The following is a 20,592-nucleotide window of genomic DNA, read 5'->3' on the forward strand; positions in this document are numbered from 1 at the left end:
CATATATAGAAATTGTTACAAACTTGCCTTAAGAGAATCAGAATTTTTTGTTTGAACAATTTTTAGCACGTGCAGACTCGAACTAGATCTTCCAACACAACTAATCTTTAGAAGCGCTACTGTTTTCCTCATTATTCATTTCACTGAACATTTATATCTGTCATCAACCTATTTCGTTATGCAATATACTATATTATATAATAAGTACAACTATACTTACTATATCATTATACTAGTTATTCTGTAGTTATACTAGATAGTAAACACAAAACAGAAAAATAAGGCTAAGTCTTTTTTTTTTTTTTTTTTTTTTGTAAAGAAAGCATTTCGTAATTTATTTCCCAAGTAACTAGATTTCTTATAAATTTGATGATGTAGCAACACTGCAAGAATAGGCGAGTGAAAGGAAATTTAAAATCTATCCGTTATTTCTCCATTCGATTGGATAAACTCGAAGCGAGCCAAAGTTCACCAAGAATAATATTCTCAGCATAACAAACGTTTTAGAAAGAACAAGAAGTACAAAACAAGTCAGAATCTATTCCAAAATACACTTATGTGGCCTAGAGCACATTTAGTAGCACACGCAGAACTTTATCAGGGAGGGGGGGGGGAGATGTTCATGCTTCCAAATTCATAACCGTTGAAGATTCTTTATACACATATCTAAGTATGGTACACGTTTAGTTTTTTTTTTTTTTTTTTCATAATATCTTGTCCAAGGAGGGTTAAAACCTGAAAACCTCTTTGTGTACGCCACATAGCATATTGAGTTCTCTAATGTCGTTTTCTGTAATCGTCTAAAAAGGAATGCAAACATATACAGTGGTGCCTAAAGACTAAATTAAAATGCGGCTATATGCACACGAAATAACTCACTCGGAGACAAAATGGTTGGTTTTCCCACATTAGCCTTGAATACAAGGTTCGATATATCCTAATAGTACATGTGGTTTGGATTCATCGTTAAAGGATAGGTTTAGCCACAAGTTTCCCTCTATTATTATTATTATTATTATTATTATTATTATTATTATTATTATTATTATTATTATTATTATTATTATTATCATCATCATCATCATCATCATCGGTATTCTGCCATTATTGGCAATCACTTGCTGCAGCTGAGAAGTTTCCATCCTCCACGATCTTCCGCTGACTTCTTCGTCTTCACGTACAATTTTTCTGTTTTGATAGCGTCCATTAATTGTAGTCTTCTTCGCCCCTCCCTCTCTTTCCTGCCACCATACCCTCTAGCACGTCCATCATGATACAGTTCCTTCTTAGTCAATGTCCCAACTAGTTTTTCTTCCTCTATTTAATAATATCTAAAAATTGATCTTTTCTCCCCCACCATTTCTAACACCCTCTCATTCGTTTCCCGCTCGACCCAGCTAATTCTTTCCATTCTTCTTCACCCACACATTTCGAAAGCTTCCAGTCATTTTTCATCATTTTTAAGTAATGTTCATGTTTCTGCCCCATACAGTACAATACTCCACACGAAGTATTTTATGAGTCTTTTTCTCAATTGTTTGATTCAAGGTCACACAAAAAGTATTTTCTTCCTCCTAAAGGATTCTTTCGCCATTCCGATCCTTGCTTTTATTTCACCTTCACATTTCATATCATCATTAATAATATTACCCAGATATCGAAACTTAGACACAGTTATATATTTTCTCCTCCTACTTCTGTATTTGACACTGACCGCTTCGTTCCAATCATCATGACTTCTGTCTTTCTAACATTTATTTTCATCCCTTATTCTTCACAACCCTTCATCAAGTTTCCTAACATCTTATTGATTTTCTCTTCAGATTCCGCAACAAGCGCCATATCATCTGCAAATCATATACACAGTGGCGTATTTACGATTTTGTTTCGGGAGGGGTTTTGCTAACTTTCGGGGGGAGGGCTTTGCCTGAAAATGTGAAAATTCTGCAAGATATTTCATATACTTTACTATAATAAGTATGATTTCGGGGGGGGTCTTAAGCCCGGAAGCCCCCTCCCTAAATACGCCACTGCATATACATATAATCATTCCACCTGCTACTGAAATGCCATCTTCGTTGTATAGGCTTCTAGATAGATATTAAATATTGTAGTCAAGAGACAGCACTAAAATAATGTTAAATATTGTTTAAAGTTTCGTTAAATGAGTTAGTTTACAAACATCTGTTATACAGATCATAATAACAAAAACCCTTAGTTAAACAATTAGAATACTATGTTAATGAATTTTGGGTGAAACTATTGGTCACGCTACCGAAAAGAGAATTTAAACTTTAATAAACAAATGGCTAAAGTACGTTAATCGAAATGAAGTCGAAAAATGTTTACCTAACCAAGCCACTAATAACTTCAGGTTAATTATATTAAATCCTTTTAAATAATAAAAAAAAAATGAACTACATTCTGTCTTATACCAGAACAACTCTTTCGGCCTAATCAGGTGACATTAGCATTTTTTTACGTACCTCGTTACTTTTTCTGTCTTAAAAGGTAAGCAAGAATCATCTCTTCTATTCTACGCCTACTTTGCGTTGTGATTACCATTGCAGAGGATGAAAACAGACGACGAAAAAAATGAAATGAAATGAAATCTTTAAGTTTTATGTCCTACGGTTATGCCGGTTAGGCTAAAGGAGACGGTGATGATGAGAGATGAGTGAAAATGGTGGAATGAAGAAAGTGGGAGGAAACAGGAGAACCCACGAGCACAGCGTTTGTCCACCACAAAGTTCACACGGCGCGAGCTGGGATCGAACCAGGGACCCGAAAACAGAAGACGAATTGATAGAAGTGTACTGTAAAAATCTTAGCTGAGTATACGTCGCAAACTCCCATACATGCTTAATTACATCACTGGTTGTGATATGCACCACGGCTTTTAGTTAAATTATCTGTGATCAGACATGGACACGAATTATTATTATTTCTGGCTTTCTAAACCAGAATTTACTGGACTTTAATTCAAATACTTTCCCAATTTGTCATAATGGTGAGTCAACATTGTAAATTTTGCCTCCATCAGGAATTGAATCCTGGGTTATGCTTGCTAAACGCACTAACAATTCTTAAGGTTAGTGTAAAGGAACAAGTTTTGCCGATAGATGTCACTACAGTCTTCGTATCTTTCCCATGTATTTTTTACCTTTCACGAAAATTTACAATTTCTTTTGTAAATTTCAACCTAGAGACTTCAAATTTTTAGAGAAGGAACTTCATAACCTATTAAAGGGAACAATCCATGCCGATTTTTTATTTAGAATTTTCTGCAGTTCCATTGTTAAAGGTTTGGATATTCATTTCAACAATCAAGCCATTTCAACAACGAAGAAAATTCTAAATAAAGAATCGACACGGATTATTGCCTTCGATAGATTATGAAGTTCCTTTTCTAAAAAATTGAAGTCTGTAGGTTGAAATTTGTAAAAGAAATCGTGAATTTTCGTAAAAGATAAAAAATACATGGGAGAGATGCGAATACTGTATAGTGCCATCTATCGACAAAACTTGTCCCTTTAAACCAACCTTAAACACCAACTCTTCATTTTCTTAACTGGAATAATCTGAGCTTTTCCTGATTCACCGCTGGACAGCTGATAATTTACAACATCAATGCCTTAAAAGGATTCAAATCCATTCAGAAAAACGGCTCATACACGCTGCTTTGATGGCAAGTTCGTTACGAGAGTATCGAATTAATATTCTCAATAGAGAGAAAAGTACTGTTATGGATTTCTACATTTAGTGTGTGAGTTGGATATATTGATAAGGGATTTTGCTTTGCCGTTACAATATCTCGATCATACACGCCTGCTGTTCTTTCTCCTTTTCTCCCTCCCTTCTTTGTCCCCCCCCCACTTTTAATCTCTCCAGCTATAACGGAAAGGCCTCCAAAATCATGAGGTTGGCGAGATTAAAACGTTATTGAGCCGGAAAATATCTTCCAACAATGAAAACTCTGGATCCAAAGGCACGAAATTAACAACCTCCATCAAATTCTACTTTAACCTTTGGTCCAAAAAACCATACCAACTAAAATCCACGCTTTATTAATTCCTGACAGGGAGATAAATAAAAAAAAATAAAAAAAGGAACATAACACGATACATCAGGGAATATGAAGGGACGCATTGCTTGTTAGGGTTTACAAGGATAAAGGTGACTTTCTGATACTCGTAATTTGTATACAATACATTTAAGAAAGAATTGTAATTTTAACACAGCATGTTATAGGTATGCGGAAAATGTAAAATAACCTGACAAAACTATGTGCTCAGTAGTTTTGCATCATAAACCAACACTATTAATTACATTAAATTATATCAATGTTATAATATCAAATACTACGTGAAGTTATACGTATTCTATACTACGATTTCAAAGATGTATGTGCGACCATGTTGATCATTAGAGGAACAAGTAATTCTAGAACTCAGGGGCGGATCCAGAGGGGGGGGGGCGATCGGGGCCATTGCCCCCCCAAGAGGAAACTTTCTTATTTTATATATATATATATATATATATATATATATATATATATATATATATATATATATATATATAAAATATATTCCAGAGTTTGGAGCTCTTAAAAGTAACTCTAAGTAGCAGTATTACAACTCACCGTCCCCCCAGAAGTCCGTCTTGGATCCGCCATTGCTAAAACTACTGTAACCAAAAAAAAAAAAAAAATGTTCCGGGGGATACACTTAGTATTCGGGGGGGGCACTGCTGGTACTATTCTATTTATTATTATATTATAGACGTATTATTTTGGTCTCGTCCGGGGGGGTCAGTGCCCCCCAAAAGCATGTTTGGAAGAAACACTGACTGTGACAAATGAGGGAGTAATGTCTACAGTTTCCCTATGTGCAATATTTCAAGAGTATGTTCGTACACTCGTACAATATCTATTTTTTCGTTAAAAAAATGATATTTTTTAAAGTGTCGGTTTTTTAAAGTGTTCAAATGCTAATGAATGAAACGTTGAAATGAAGAAAGTTATAGGAAAACGGAGAACCTCAGGAAAACTCAGGCACTTGGAGTTTGTCCATCATACAGCTCCCTCGGTGCGAGATGGACATCGAACCAAACACACCGTGCACTAAAATTGAGCACCCTACCACTGGATCACCGTGGTCACTAATTGCTATAGTTTCTACATGTAACAACATGAATTTAGGATTAAATGTTTAAGCCGTTAAATATAAAGTAAGTATACTTATAACAGATATATGCTAAAAATCAACGAATCATTGTTTCGCGGAATTGTGAAACTCATTTAGTTAGATTACAGAAAGAATTCAAATACTGCGAAATTATTAACCCACAAACCTAAATATAAATATTCAATGACTTTACAGTTTTCGATGATTCCCCTCGAGTAATTTCCGGTCATACTTTTTAAAATTAGCATACACCCATTATGTATATATATTCTTGCTGACTAACCTGTTTAGACCTTCCAAGATTGAATAAAATGAAAATTGTATCTCTTAGCTTAACGTCCAACAATTGTATCCTTTAGGCTAAGGAAGTCGGCTGATGGAAGAATGATGATGGAATAATTGATAGAATGAGAATGTGGGAGGAAACGGAAATACCCCGAGAAAACCCACGGACACGATGTTGTTCACCACAAACTTACTGGTCCGGGAAAAACCAGGGACCTCACGCACCAGAGGTAATTATAAATAAAATATTATATATTATATATATATATATATATATATATATATATATATATATATATATATATATATATATATATATATATATATACTCACGGTCAGAATCATCAACAGTCAAATCTTGCTACAGTAGGATTGGTTTTTCGTTGAATTTTGTTCAATATTTCTACGTAAATTAGCGACCGACATTGTAATCTCCTTTTCAAATAGAATAACAAATTTTGTAAAATATTTATCTAATAGAGTTGAAATTACATTGATTTTTTTAAAGTGAGAAACTGAACTGGGGCCGCGGTGACTCAGTGGTAGAGCATTCACTTCTAGTGCTTGGGATCCAGGATTCAAACCCTGCTCCCGCCAAGTGAACTTTGTGGTGGACAAACACCGTGTGCATGGGTTTTCTCGGGGTTCTCCCGTTTCCTTCCACTTTCTTCATTCCACTATTTCATTCATTTCTCATAATCACCGTCTCCTTTGGCCTAACCGGCATAACCGTGGGACGTAAAACTTAAATATTTCATTTCATTTTTTCGTTATGAATTGCATTGTCTGGGTCTATAATGGCTTTTAATTTCCCATAATAGATTTTCTATAGGGGGGAAGGGGGTAGTGAAATATGACAAAGTAAAAGTAAATCAAATGAGTAATTTTAGGAATATTTCACATTAGTCTTGTATGTAATATTCATACATACAAGAATTGTCTTATATTCTTTTTATTTATTTTGTTATTGCTGCGTTCAAGCCCGAGAACAATAGCTTTCCTTAAATAATGAAATCGCACTAAAGCATGAAGATAAAGGGTAGAATGTGAGCTCTCTTCTCGTTTAAACAAGATAGAATTTTAGGTCTTCGATGCGTGAAAGTTGGTTTAATTGTCGGTTGGAGCACATAAGCTTTGTACTTGTATTTCAGGTACAAGAGGAAGTTCGGGTTTCAGATCCTTACCACCGAAGTGGACTGTTATTGTAAACAAAGAATGTGTTATGTTTTCTGTTACAGCAGGATGTGTCTAATTTACTGACCAGAAAACTTTCTTGGCCACCGCCGAAACTATGACGGACACCACTTTGGTGAAAATATATATCCCTTAATATCACCAATATATCCACCAAGTTTCATTGAGATATGACAAAATATATCATATATCAAAAATCACTTAAAATTTTCGTATAACTTGGTCACCACCGAAAATATAATGATCACCAACTTCAAATTTTCATAAAATATATCCCTAAATATCTCCAATACATCCACCAAGTGTCATAGACTTGAAATTTTGGTATAACTTGGCCACCGACGAAGCTATGAAGGCCACCAACTTCAAATTTAAACAACAACAACAACAACAAAAATAACACTCTATCTCATCAAGATACCCACCAAGTTTCATTGAAATGTCGCAATATTTACAGTATATCTATTTCAGAAACCTTTTAAAATTTTGGTACAACGCGGCCATTGCCGAAACTATAACAATCATTAATTTTAAATTTGAACAACGAGTTACCGAGGAACTCTCACTTTGGTATGTTCTGAACGCTTCCACAATAGTTATAATTCGCCTTTGTTTGCCGACTTAACTGCTGTAGATAACTAAACTTGATCTTAATGCCCTACTGTAAAATAAATATAGCAGGAATATTTGATTCACTTTTTATCCTCCAGAATTTAGAAACAATTCGTTGTAGTAAACTAAATAAGTTTAACGTAATGTTTATTTCTGAACAAAATTAAACTTCAGGTAGTTTATATTCTGGTGAGTGTTGTACGTTTTATATTTGCATTTTATATGATAGTTTACAAATGCATTTCCTATGCGTGTAGTACTCAGGTGAAAAAATACAGATTAACTAATGGAACCAAAATAAGGTACAAAGTAAATATATTCAAGAAATTATCTTCCACTAACTGCACATTTTGAGTATAAGTAAATTCCGTTGCCCTTCTGCAAAAAACGAAAAGCAAAGCACTTTAACGCTCCACTTGCATTATCGGGGATTGGTTTCAGCTAAATGTTGCGTTAAAATCCTCGAGTGCGTAACGAAGGGCACTAGCAGTGTCAACTTGGGTTATCCTTTTCTCTTTCTTTTATGCTTTATATACCTGATTCATACGTAAAATAATGGAACTAAGGGAGATACAGTTAATGCACAGCCAAGAATTTATTATCTTAAGTAACTGCAACAATTTCAGTCTTCATGGCAGATCCACGCCCCGTTTTATGGCTGTTTTCCCCTCTGAATATCATCTTCCACCTCACCCTATAAGAACAAGCTGACCATACAATACACACACACATAAAAAAAAAATCCCGTTCATAATTCTTTTCCACCCTTCATTTCTTAAAACCTTGAAGGACTCACCAAGCGTCTGAAATAAATCCAACATGATATACTACGTTCTTGTGGAAGCGAAACGTTGTAATCAGAATGGGAGAAAACAGCTACTAAAACCAAACTCTTCATCTTGCTCGTTTGTTATAATGTAATCTGATGACAATACCAGTTCACCGTAGTTTTTATCATTTGTGCGCGGAAAGGAATTTGAAATAATAAATGAAGGATTTGTCATGTTTATCTCCTTATCCTCAACTTTACTCTGTTTACATTCGGAAGATATCCTCAAATAGCAAAATGAAATATGAAAAGATGAAACACAACACACTATAGACACGGGATCCAATGGTGATTTCTTTGATTTGATTTGATTTTGAGTTTAGCGTTCCATTCAGCAGCAAGGCTGTATGAGACGTGGAACTCACAGCTTAAAGTGGGATCCGAACCGCATGAACTTCCGTCGGAAATCGAACCCGGGTCTCCCACGTCAAAGAAGTGTGCGTTCTTCTCATACTCACGAGGTAACTTCAATGGTGATTTCTAATGGGCGTTCAGTGCCTATTAGATTTTCCTGTATCTTTCCTTTGGCCAATACTGCTAAACACACTTGAATTTATTTTTAAATCTCAATATTTAGTTTAAGTTTTGTTCAGAACAAAGTTCAAGTAATATCAATTATTTTAGGCTCTCAGTAGTTTGGTAGGCTATCAGGGGGAGCTCCCGGTTTGAGACAACAAAGTAGAGTACGCAATGTTGTAATTTATCTTATGAGTACTGAAACGTGAGCACCTACCGAAAAAATAAATAAAAATCGGTGCCTATGCAACACAAAACGAAACACAGTTAAGATAAAAGTGGGAGTGCTATTAAAAACATCCATTAAGTCTCCATGTTTAAATCATATGTCAACAAGAATGACAGTGTGTACTGCAGTAACATCTTGTTGTTTGTTTCTTTTCAGAATGTGTCTCTCGGATGTGACACTTGGTAAGAACAAACCCACTGATCCCGTCGAGAATTTCTATTTCTTTCACGAAGACAGCTTCTTAGTATAAAGAAAATTCATTACTGGGCTTACCTCGCACTTGTGGGGTGCGGAGACTGTATGTGCATAGGCATATACCGTACCACAGTTCTCTTACCATTGACTCTACTTCTGCGCAAGCAGGTCTCGTTCTGACTATTCGTGGCATCTTCGGTCATTTTCGGAACTTACTTTTTGGATGCACCTCGTACGTTTCAAAAACATTCATCTCAGTATCGTTCTTAGTTTTATTAATTACCTTCACCTTATTTACTGCACATTGACTTTTCCTTACATGGCTAAACAAACCATACTAGTAAGTTCATTTTTTTTAAAATTAAATTCTGAATGTTCTATTTTACTTTGGTCTGTACCTACACTAATCCTCCTACTTCTGTTATATGCGATTTTCAATTCGCAGTTACGTAATAAATTTCAAAAAGCAGAATTACCTAGGCACTACCGTGTATGAACATGTTTGCGGCTTTGACACCGTTGCTGTATACAAAGACATATGTAATACATATATTTCCTATATAAAACAATACATATAACTTATTTATTTTTTATGCTTTTGTAATTTATGCCGAGTAAATACTGCTATATGGTGTTTCATTGAAAAAATAATGCCGTACTACGTAAATAATAATAAATATTTTTTAGGAAGTTATACTTGGGCGATTTACAAATGTGTCTTACATAATTCAAATTCCGTTACGGAAATTCATTATTATTATACATACAGGTAAGGGGTTACTGTATATTACACTTTGTTCCACAATACCTATAATTCTTTTTCATATTTGTAACATGCTTTATAGTTTAAGCACATCAAGATGAAAATTAGGGTATATAAAGTACCCTTGCATTTGGTTAAAGTTCTCTCCGGACGTTTGGAGGTTAGAAAACTGGATTAAAATTAAATTACGGTAATTTTTTTCTAGATTTTTGATAAGTCCAGGATAGGAGATACCCAAAACAGCTTAACCCTATCTTTAAAATAAAGTTTTTCTGTTTGTTATTCTCTCTGGAATATTCTTTTCGGCTCTTAAGGGTCTTCACTACAGCGAAATTAAACTACCGCTAATTTTAGAGTTTTTCTGTGATATCTTCAAAACACATAAAAATATTCGAAAAGCAGAAACGTACTGAACTAGACAATACGATTTTGCATGTATACGATTATCACAACTTACATTCGGTTTGCAACTGTAGATAGATTTAGCATTTTTTTTTTTTTTTTTGCGGGTTCTGTAAATAGCGTCATACCAAAAGCAAATAGGTGAATTGTGGTAAAGATACCACATGCAAAATTGTATTATCTAGTTCACTACGTTTCTGTTTTTCGAATATTTTTGTTTGTTTTGAAGATATTACAGAAAAAAACTCTAAAATTAGCGGTAGTTTAATTTCGCTGTAGTGAAGAACCCTTAAGTAAAACTCAGGTAAGACAGAAACAAAAGAATTGTGACTAAATTTGCATGTTCTATTCATAGTGAAAAAAGGTATACAAATATTTTCACTTACTTTCTTCTGGTACTCCCTGAGGCTGCGGGCACTGAATGCTCTCATATTCCGTTCTGCCATAACTAGCGGAATACACGGCTATCCTTGAATTTTTATCACACTGCAGGTTGATAATATCATCCTCACAAGTGATCTTGCTTCGGAATTCGGCTGCAATAAAAAGAAATTCGGATTTATTTTACTTACTTTTTAACCATACTTAACAATGTATCAACAATCTCTGGTTAAGTAACATATCCTGTTTATTCTCCAAAGAGCAAACAATAGGCGAATCGAAAGTCGAAGTTTAAATACTTCTACTATCTTAAGTTTATCCACGGTTTTCTTTCACCTGGAAATAGGGGTGGATTCAGGACGGACTTTTGGGGGGGGCGGTGGGTTGTAATACTGCTACTTAGAGCTACTTTTAAGAGCTCCAAACTCTGGAATGAGTTTTATTTATATATAAAATAAGAAAGTTTCCTCTTCGGGAAGGGGGGGTCGATCCGCCACTGCCTGGAAAATACTGAGACGGTTTCTCTGGAGATACACAATCGAGATCAAGAGCTGTTAATACTCATCGTGAGCTCATCGCATTGATGCTGCCCTCTACTGGAATTAAGGGGCAGCAACCTTTGGTCTAAGAAGACAGAAGTAATAGCGACTTTTAACACATCATTCAACTAAAAGCCATCTGGCCAGTCATAGGACTCAGGTAGAATCAAAAGATATCTCCAGATGGCTCTTCTCACTATCTTTGAAATTCATCATGTACAGGATGCTCATAAAACTATTATGCTGAGTCCTCATAGGTAAATAAGTGGATTTTGTTTCACTTTGTAAAAGTACGGAAGATTTCCAACTGTGGAGGTTAAGTATTGAAGCAGAAAGTGGTAGTAGACCTATTAGTTCTTGTTTTAATATAGGGATAAGGTCGGAGGGACATAGGGATTGGAGCCTGTTCTCTCGATGCTAAATCCATATTAAAAATAGTTCTTCCTATAGTATGCATTTTTTTTTCTATGAGAATCAATATTGAAACCAAAAAGTTCAGTAAATTTTTGTCACTTCCAATTTAAACAGAATAGTAAGGGTTTATGTTGAATCAATCAATATTTTTGGTATGCTGAATCCATATTTAAAAATCGTTTCTTGCTCCCCGTTACCATTTTTGCTCTCTATAGTGATAAATATTAATATTGAAAGTGGAAGTATATTTCTAACACTTTCGGTTTCAAAAAATTAAGGGGAAGATAGAAGCATTTGTTGGGACATTGATTCCATATCACAAACCTCTTCCCGTTATCTGTTAGGACTTTCTTGCTCTATCGCAATCAATGTTGAAACGGGGAATGATAGATTTCTACTACTTTCAATTTGAAGCAGGGATAAAAGTGGATCTGAAAAGATAGAGGGACGCATGACGTCACTCCGTCCCCGGGCTTATCTTTGTCCACTGTAATTTTAAGGAAGTAGATGGACGCTATAGATAATTTTTAGAAGTGGGGGAACGACAACTCCCCGCATTTCTCTTATATTGATGGCACTGAATCCATGTATGAATATTTTTCCATTCTCTCTTTTATAAACATGTTCAGATACATGTCGGCATACAGACAGACAGACATAAGTGTTGTATAAAATATTTCATACTTATTCGTAGTACAACTTAATCGAATAAAACAGATATTAGCTGGTAAGCATGAATGTGACATACATCATAAGGAAAATATCTAAGTCTGGGAAACGTTAATCATACTTCTTTAATATAAAGTGTAAGTAACAATGTTCACTGTAACGAAATTCCTATCATACAGGAACCGACAAAAAGACTTCCCGCATTTATGGAGGGCGCTGTCTGAGTTGTGGTGAGGATACGACAGCAGAGAGGGTATCGATCAATAGCGATATACGTGCCATCTTCAGTAGTTGCAATGGCGTGACGCGGTGAGCATCGTGCGTTGGTTATAGATGAGTATATCCATAATGATGCTTCTGTGATTACCACTCAGCGGACTTGGCCGACATGATTCTGTTCTGGATAGGAAAACTGTTCAAGTTTGGGTGTCAAACTGTAGAACAACAGATTCTGCACTGTGAAATCGCCTGGCCGACCTCGGACCGTAGCAACGCCGGAAAATATGGCGTGTGTGAGAGCGTCCATCCAGCAATCTCCAGATACCCAAACTTGAATAGTTGTTCTATCCGGAACAGAGTCATGTCGGCCGAGTCCAAACCGAATGGAGAATGCCCGCTCAGTAGTAATTACAGAACCACCATTACTAATATAATCCTCCACAACAAACGCACGATGCTCACCGCACCAGGCCATTGAAACTACTGAAAATGACAAGTACACTGCTTACGATCGATATTTCCTCCACTGCCGTATCCCCACCACAACTCACACAGCACCCTCTCCAAATACGAAAGATCTTTTGGCCAGACCCTGTACTTAACTGCATTATGAACAGCGTGTGAAGACTGCAGTGCACACGTTATTGGGCCACGTAGATCCTAACGTACGCCCAAAAGGAAAAGAATAAAACTTATAGCTTTAGATCCGGCAAAATTTAGCACGGCCAATTTCGGTAAAAAGACAGAGAAGAGGGAAAGATATATGAACTGTTCCAGCTGTTCTTCCCAAGTAAGTAGCCCATGTTACACCCACGTAAAATGTAGTAAACAACTGGTTTATTTACTTACAAAGAACGACTTTTGTCTTATGATAATTCTGTGTCTACAACGAATCCATTTTCATTCAAATTTGCGTATTCCTTGATCTTGCGTTTTGCACCTTCACAGTCAAAAATTTGAATATAAGACCTACAGCCGCAAGATTCGAACGTAAAGTTGCGCCTACTGAAAAGTCATTTGAAGACATTGTACTTTCCCCATCAAGGAGTACTACAAAACATGGGTGATGAGAGGCTGGGGAGAAAATATGTGCAGCGAAACAAGAAATTAGCGGAAATGACGAAGTTTCCATTTACCTGCAAGAAGAAGAAAGAGAAAGAAAGAAAAAGATATTAAAAAGAAGATGAAATATTACGTCTCTCTCTTTTGTCAAGTGGAAACGGGCTAATAATGACCGTGGAGGATTTGCTTGCTCGATAAACGCCTCTAGGTAACAGTCAGTTTTTTTTCCTCTTACTGGCCTATATTTTTCTTTTTCCCTGCATTTTTCTTTCTTTCTTTCTTTCTTTCTTTCAATGTCTTCTTTTGCACTCACATTAATTGCAGCTGTCAAGCTTAATCGCACAGCAATTTGAGATTGTCACTGACGAATCGACTTATTTTGTTCCTGGCTACCAAGATTGCTTGATCAACAGGATTCGTCACCCGTTCCAGGATTTGTTGAGTTGGGTAGAACAGAAAACCTCGAGAGGAAGAAAGAAAGAGAGCGCAACAGCAATGCTGCTTTATGAAAGCATTAATAACTGTGGTTTGAAAGGGACAACACGTATTCTGCTGTCTCCGACCATATATATATATATATATATGCATTCTTTTTTGTTTTCCACTTATATCTATTCATATCTGTGAGATATGACATGTAACGAATACTTTAAACCCCTCAGGAACTGATGATTCTACATTTCAGCAGAAAATTAAAAATAGATTCATTAAATAAGGATTTTCAGCAAAGATTATTTAATAATAATAATAATAATAATAATAATAATAATAATAATAATAATAATAATAATAATAATAATAATAATAATAATAATGAACAATGGCATACAATTAGTATACATAGTGCAGAATTCACTTAATGTTATCGTATAAAGCCGCTGATACGTATATTAGATACAAATTACTCAACCAGCGACAACTAGTAGAAAGAAGTAAATCGTTGTTTGGAAACTATAACCCAAACAGCTGGCACCTTTCCAGCTGGTCTTAGTGGCTAGCACGCACGTTATTGGTGGTGTGGGAACCCGGGTTCAATCTCCGGCAGGAGAGCATTACGTACGGTGGTTCAGATTGCACCTTAGGTCTCACAATAGTCTTGATGCGGAACTAAAGTTCAATAAACAACAAAATAAATTGATCAAAGGACAGAATAAGTCAGTGAAATAACATTTTATAATTATAGAATATTATTGCAGTGTGACGAAAGTGAACCCGCATAGCGTGGTCGCCAATGTAACCTTTTGTGTGAGTGGTTCCAGTTAGGACACTCGGTCGAGAAAGTGTTAAAAGAAAAAAAACTTTTTCAGGGCAGTCATTCTGAATAAGGTTTTCCTTATTTACACCAAGATACGTAAGATAATGGTCTTCCATCTTTCCAATTCTTTTCTTTCTCCCCAATTTAGAAGTCTGCACGGGCTTGGGCCGTAAACTTTTAAATATACAACCATATTTCTCGAGCCTTTTCGGGCCATACTTTGTAAATATACTGTACAACGATATATATTGCACCGTTCTTTCTGGAGAGCTTTTAAAGCACAGCTGCAAAATTAAATCTCTAAATTGCTGTAAATAAAAATACAATTTTGTGTCAATTATTAAGTTTCTGAAATTCCGGCTTATTTCGGGCTCATTTGATTATCACGCGAGCTCGGCCCGGGCTCGAGCCTAAATGCTAAAACATATTTCGAACTCGGGTCGGGCCGGGCTCGGCTAAAAATTCCGGCCCGTACGGACCTCTAACCCCAATTCCCTGAGGTAATGTGAGATCGCTGAGTGACGTCATCCCTCATACTATGTGATAGGCTAACATGGCGATAGATGCCGAAAGCCCCTAAATCTAATTCCTAATTTTAATCCGTATGACAAAAAAAAAAAAAAAAGTTCAAAGATAAAGTTTTCGAGAAAATGAAAAAAAAAAAAACAAATTACGTAAACAAAATTGATAGGGTACGAGAACTGTCATTTATTAATGTGAAGCTGGTACGTGGGGCTGCTGCTTCAAAGAAAAAAAAATAATTGGCTAGTGGTATAACACTGGATTCATATAGGAGGAACACGGTAGATCAGTGGTAAAGCGCTTACTCCTGGTACATAGGGTCCCTGGTTCGATCTCCGGTCAAGTAAGTTTGTGGTGGACAACATCGTGTCCGTATTTTTTCTAGGGGCATTTTCACAATCTCATTTCACCAATTCTTCCATCATCATTTACTTGTGGCTTAATCAGCTGTCTCTTTTAGCCTAAAGGGCATAATCGTGCGTAAGGTTAAACTGAAAAATAAATAAGATTTATACAGAATAAAAGCCCACGCTCGTTGAAACGCTGTCCGGTTACCTAAAAGAACAACCTTGAAGAGGCCATTCAGTAACTCTTTAATTTCATCGGACATTACTGCAGCAGATGTTTCTTTAATGAAGGTATTTAAAAGCTCGAGTTTTTGCACAATCCTCTCTATGAATAATAACCTTAGAAAAGCAATTCATCAGGAGATTGTTAACGTAATACATGAGAATCTACGTCGTATCTGACAGATGGAGGCAATGACTTAATCGTCATAGGGGATATTTCCAAAAGGTTGTACGTATTTTAACACATATCTGATTAATTAACCCAACATACTTAGTCAACCCACATTCGGTTGTATTTATCTGTATATGATAGACGACTTTCAAAATGAAAAAATGGAATGAAATCTGTGAGTTATGCCGGTTAGGCTAAAGGAGACGGTGATGATGAGAGATGAGTGAAATGGTGGAATGAAGAAAGTGGGAGGAAACGGGAGAACTCCGAGAAAACCCAAGAGCACGGTATTTGTCCACCACAAAGTCCAAACGGCGCGAGCTGGGATCGAACCAGGGACCCCAAGCATTGGAGGTGAACGCTCTTTCACTGAGACACCGCCCCCCCCGACTTTCAAAATGAGTGAAATTAAATGCTACACCCAATACAAGTGCCTACTCTCTGGATTTAGGTCTCTGACATTATTTTTGTACCAATCGTACTGTGAATCGTTGGTAACTATCGCCTATTTAGTAGAGACTAACTTGACTGCCTTGTTGAGTAGTACTAGAAACGGCATGTTGTCGAATTTGAAAGTAATATTTTCTGCCTTAGCTCGCATCCATGTGTGTATCACTACATTAAAAATCCATAATAAAACAAGGGAAATAAAATTCATTATACATAATGCACATATTTCATCTGTTCAATTCATGCAACAAGTATCAAAGTAAAACAATAAAAAAAGTCATTGTGTTGTTTATTCATGAATATCTGCTCACGCATATACAAAATGTAATATGAAATTATTAAACAGATAAATAATTTGTGCACTGTTCATTGAAACCAATTGTAGTCATTCCAGTAGCCAGAGGGAGTGTAAATATGAAGTACTCATTTATAACATGTATCAAAGCGTACCCAGATGGATATTATTCTACGTTAATACAGGGTGGTAAGAAACTATTTGAAGAAACTTCGGGAGCTGATTCCCGATTCCGAGACTAGCAAAAAAGTCCTGTGGCACTTTGGTCAGGGAGGGACAGTTTCGGCGATATAAGGTGCCGAAATCGTGGGAAAATGAACTTCAGAGGGTTGTAATTCAAAAACAACGCAATGTAGGGAGTGTGGTATAGAACATGACACTCGAAGTCATACCTGCTCGATTGAAAAATGTATGTTTCAAACCTCCGCAAGATGTGTGCAAGGTATATTCCCCAAAGGAACTTATGGGCTCCCTATAACCTGGCAAGTAACCCCTATGTTCCTTTGGGGAACCCCTCGCAGAGGTTTGAAACATACACATCTTGCAGAGGTTTGAAACATACATTTATCAATCGAGCAGGTATGACTTCGAGTGTCATGTTCTAAACTTCACTCTCTACGTTGTGTTGTTTTTGAATTACAGCCCTCATTTTCCCACGCTTTCGGTACCTTATATCGCCGAAACTATCCCTCACTAAAAAAAAAAAAAAGTTCCACAGGACTTTTTTGCTAGTTTCGGTGTCGGGAATCAGCTCTCAAAGTTTGTTCAAATAGTTTCTTACCACCCTGTATACAGGTCAAAGAAAATTACCAAACAAAGATTGAATAAATAGAAAGAACTGTTGTATATTTAATATTCGAATATTTAGTTTACAAGTAATGTTATGTGTACATTACTCATATTCCGATAACATACAAATAACATAATGCTTTGGGAACTCAATATTCATACCAAACATGATTCATATGAACATTCTCATAAAGACCATTTGAGAGCTTTTCAGATTCTTAAAGACATTACAGATAAATGATTATTAACTCCATTGTGTAATATTGTTATAAAGGGTGTCCCATAAAGAATGACACTTTTGAAACCTCCGCCATGTCCGCTCTATTAAGTTGGCAGCACTGAACGTTACAGGATCTTCATCTGTTGTCCTTGTGGTTAGTAGTCAGGGAGTGCTGATAGCGCATGACCGTCATCTGTTTTCTGTATGGATTAGAAATTGAGTGCTTCACGATGGAACACCGTGTTGTCATAGTGAAAACTTATTACAAATTACATTGGGTATTAGTTTTCTTTGGACAATGTTTTCCGAAATCCCCTATTATAATTGATTTTTCTTTCTTCTTCTTTTTCTTTTGTATTTTATAAATAAATATTTAAGTAATAACTTTAAAATGTCATAAATCAATATAAAAAAAGAGAGTAAGAAAGTTTAGCGCGGCGATCCGAATCTTTTATGATTTTTTTTAGAGAAGTTATGGATTAGATGTACAGATGATACTCAAAAATAAATGTTTGTAATTATATATATATAAGAATACGAAAACAATAGTGGGAACAAAAGAATTGTGTCAAGTATAAATGTTGGTTGATTTGATTGAAGGATTAGCACTCCATTCAGCATTGAGGTTGAAGGCCAAAAATACACACGCTAGCCACTATACTATCAATGAGGGCAAGTATAGATACTGGAGAAGAAGCAATATAGGCGGAGGATAAAAATGAAGAGGAGCGAAGTGGGAAGGCGTACCTCCACTTCCAAAAATATCTATGGCGTTCCTAAAAAATTACAATGTTCAAAGACAGGCACGGGGGACGGCGTGACCTCATGCGTCCCCGTATTTTTCAGAATCACTTTATCCCTGAATATAGGAGGCTATTTACCAATACCTAAGTTGTAATATTAACTAATATATGAAGAGTATGCTGTAAAGGTAGCAACAGGAATAAAGAAGTTGAAACATTTAAAAGGGGAAGTTTATTCTGATTAATTTCACCTTTATCTCTATTTTTCTTCTTAATAAAACACTACAAAACAATTTGAAAACATATTTTATTTTTTTTAGGACTTCGTTTCGGATTATCATAAACTCTTTTTCTGCATTATGAATGGGTTTACAAAAGCAGCAATGGAGTTTCATGTGTGTTACTGACTACAACAGTTCACAAAATAAAGAAATATCACACATAATGCAACACAAGCCTACACAGAGTAGGATTTACGATAAGTGAAGAATAAAATGAGATGATAAATGAAGTGAAAAAAAGAAGTTCTAATGTGATTTCAAACTTGCACCCAATTTATGCTGACACAAATTGTAGACTTAACTAGTTAATATAGAGGACGCTGCAAGTTTGATGAATATTTTGATCGTACGATATGCCTTGCAAAGTTAGTGTTTGTGTACGTAATATTTAAAGTTGAACTTTTGTAATACTAGTTACATATGGAATATATTTCCTGTCGCCAGAGTGAAAGAATAAACGGCAACATCTACTGTATTAGTTTGTTTCATCAACCGAAATGCAGTTCGTATATAAAGAATGTTGCCTTCTACATGTGGTGGCTCGTACCATGAATAAATCCTCCTCCAAAGGTTTTTGTTGAAAATACCCCTGATAACTAAATGGCCAATCAGAATCCTCATTTCAAACAATTGACACTCGTTTGTCAACTCCACTTGGAATCTTAGTTGCCACAGTCCCAAATACTGTCCGTTAAATTAGTGGTTTATTCAATGCTCCCAAGAGCATCTTCCTTGTTCTTACGTTGCCTGACATTTGTTTGATCGTAGCTATAGTATTAGGAAGAAAGAACAGGCACAGTGGGTATTAAGACGTTGCAACCTGCAAATGTCGTCAAAAGACGGATGCTGTTGGACAAATCAATATGGGAACTTGAAAGAAATTTGCCGAACTGCATTTCTGTTGAGTAAACGCACTATACGAACAGTGAAACAGTTGCCCTGATCAGTGATTGAAGTTTGGCAGCCCCATGCACTTGTGATTTGCTGTCTGATGAACAAATAACGGTATTTAGTTTTGGCCATGGAAGTCTCAAGGTTTCAAATAAAATTTTGCTATTTATTACACAAAATGTGATGAATTGTGGATAGGGATTATCTGTAGCATATTTGTAATCGTACACTGACACACAAAATGTGTTTTGAAATAAATGGTTAAAAAAAGAACGGATACAAGATAGTATCAGATGTTCATATTCATTTTCTTGAACTTAAAAAAAATTTAGCTCTTTACAAGAAAGTCCGGAAAGCAGTAGATTTACACAAGTATGTTCCTTTTCAATTTGATTATCCCTTGCGAGGCTTAAGTTCTGATTTTGGCGTTATTCATTACCAAAGTTGATATCGAACTTCTTCTTCTTTTTTTTTTTTTTTTTTTTTTACTTTCACCGAAAATAAATGAGTGTATAAAAGGTTATGGAGGAAAGTGGGCCTTCAACCCTCCTTTCTTTTCTATAAGTTTCTTACTTGTTCTTTTGTCTCGTCTCGTTTTTTCTTTCTTTCTTCAGTTCACAGGTCCAGGTGGCGTTATAAATCCTGCTGGACTCTTTCACTTTCCCCTTCCCGTCTCCAGTACATTTTCTCTCTTGCAAGGAAACCCTTCGGAGGCTCATATTTTATCCTGTCCCGTTTATTTTTCCTCACTGCAGCCAACCATGTTGCAGGCGTTCATTAGGCTTTTCTACATTTAAGAAAGGAAAAACACGCACAACAGAGGCGAAATCTCCTCCCTAAGTGGTTGCGACGTAGTAGAGAAAGCCTTACTCTTAAAAGCCAAAGGAGGGGTTCTGATACAGATGTACAA

The 20,592-nt window shown here is 35.9% G+C and overlaps 1 protein-coding gene across 3 annotated transcripts in view; it reads right to left on the reverse strand.

Annotated features, from left to right (window-relative positions):
- Window positions 1-20,592, reverse strand: part of LOC145661745 (uncharacterized) — a 575,920-nt gene that overhangs the window by 68,192 nt on the left and 487,136 nt on the right. For all 3 annotated transcript variants that reach the window (XM_081727084.1, XM_081727086.1, XM_081727082.1), the window contains exon 4: window positions 10,598-10,747. In XM_081727084.1, coding sequence (XP_081583210.1) covers window positions 10,598-10,747 — 150 coding nt within the window. The remainder of the gene's footprint in view (window positions 1-10,597; window positions 10,748-20,592) is intronic.

The sequence above is a fragment of the Thermobia domestica genome, chromosome 1 (genome assembly GCF_964235325.1).
Source record: "Thermobia domestica chromosome 1, izTheDome1.hap1.1, whole genome shotgun sequence".
NCBI lineage: Eukaryota > Metazoa > Arthropoda > Insecta > Zygentoma > Lepismatidae > Thermobia > Thermobia domestica.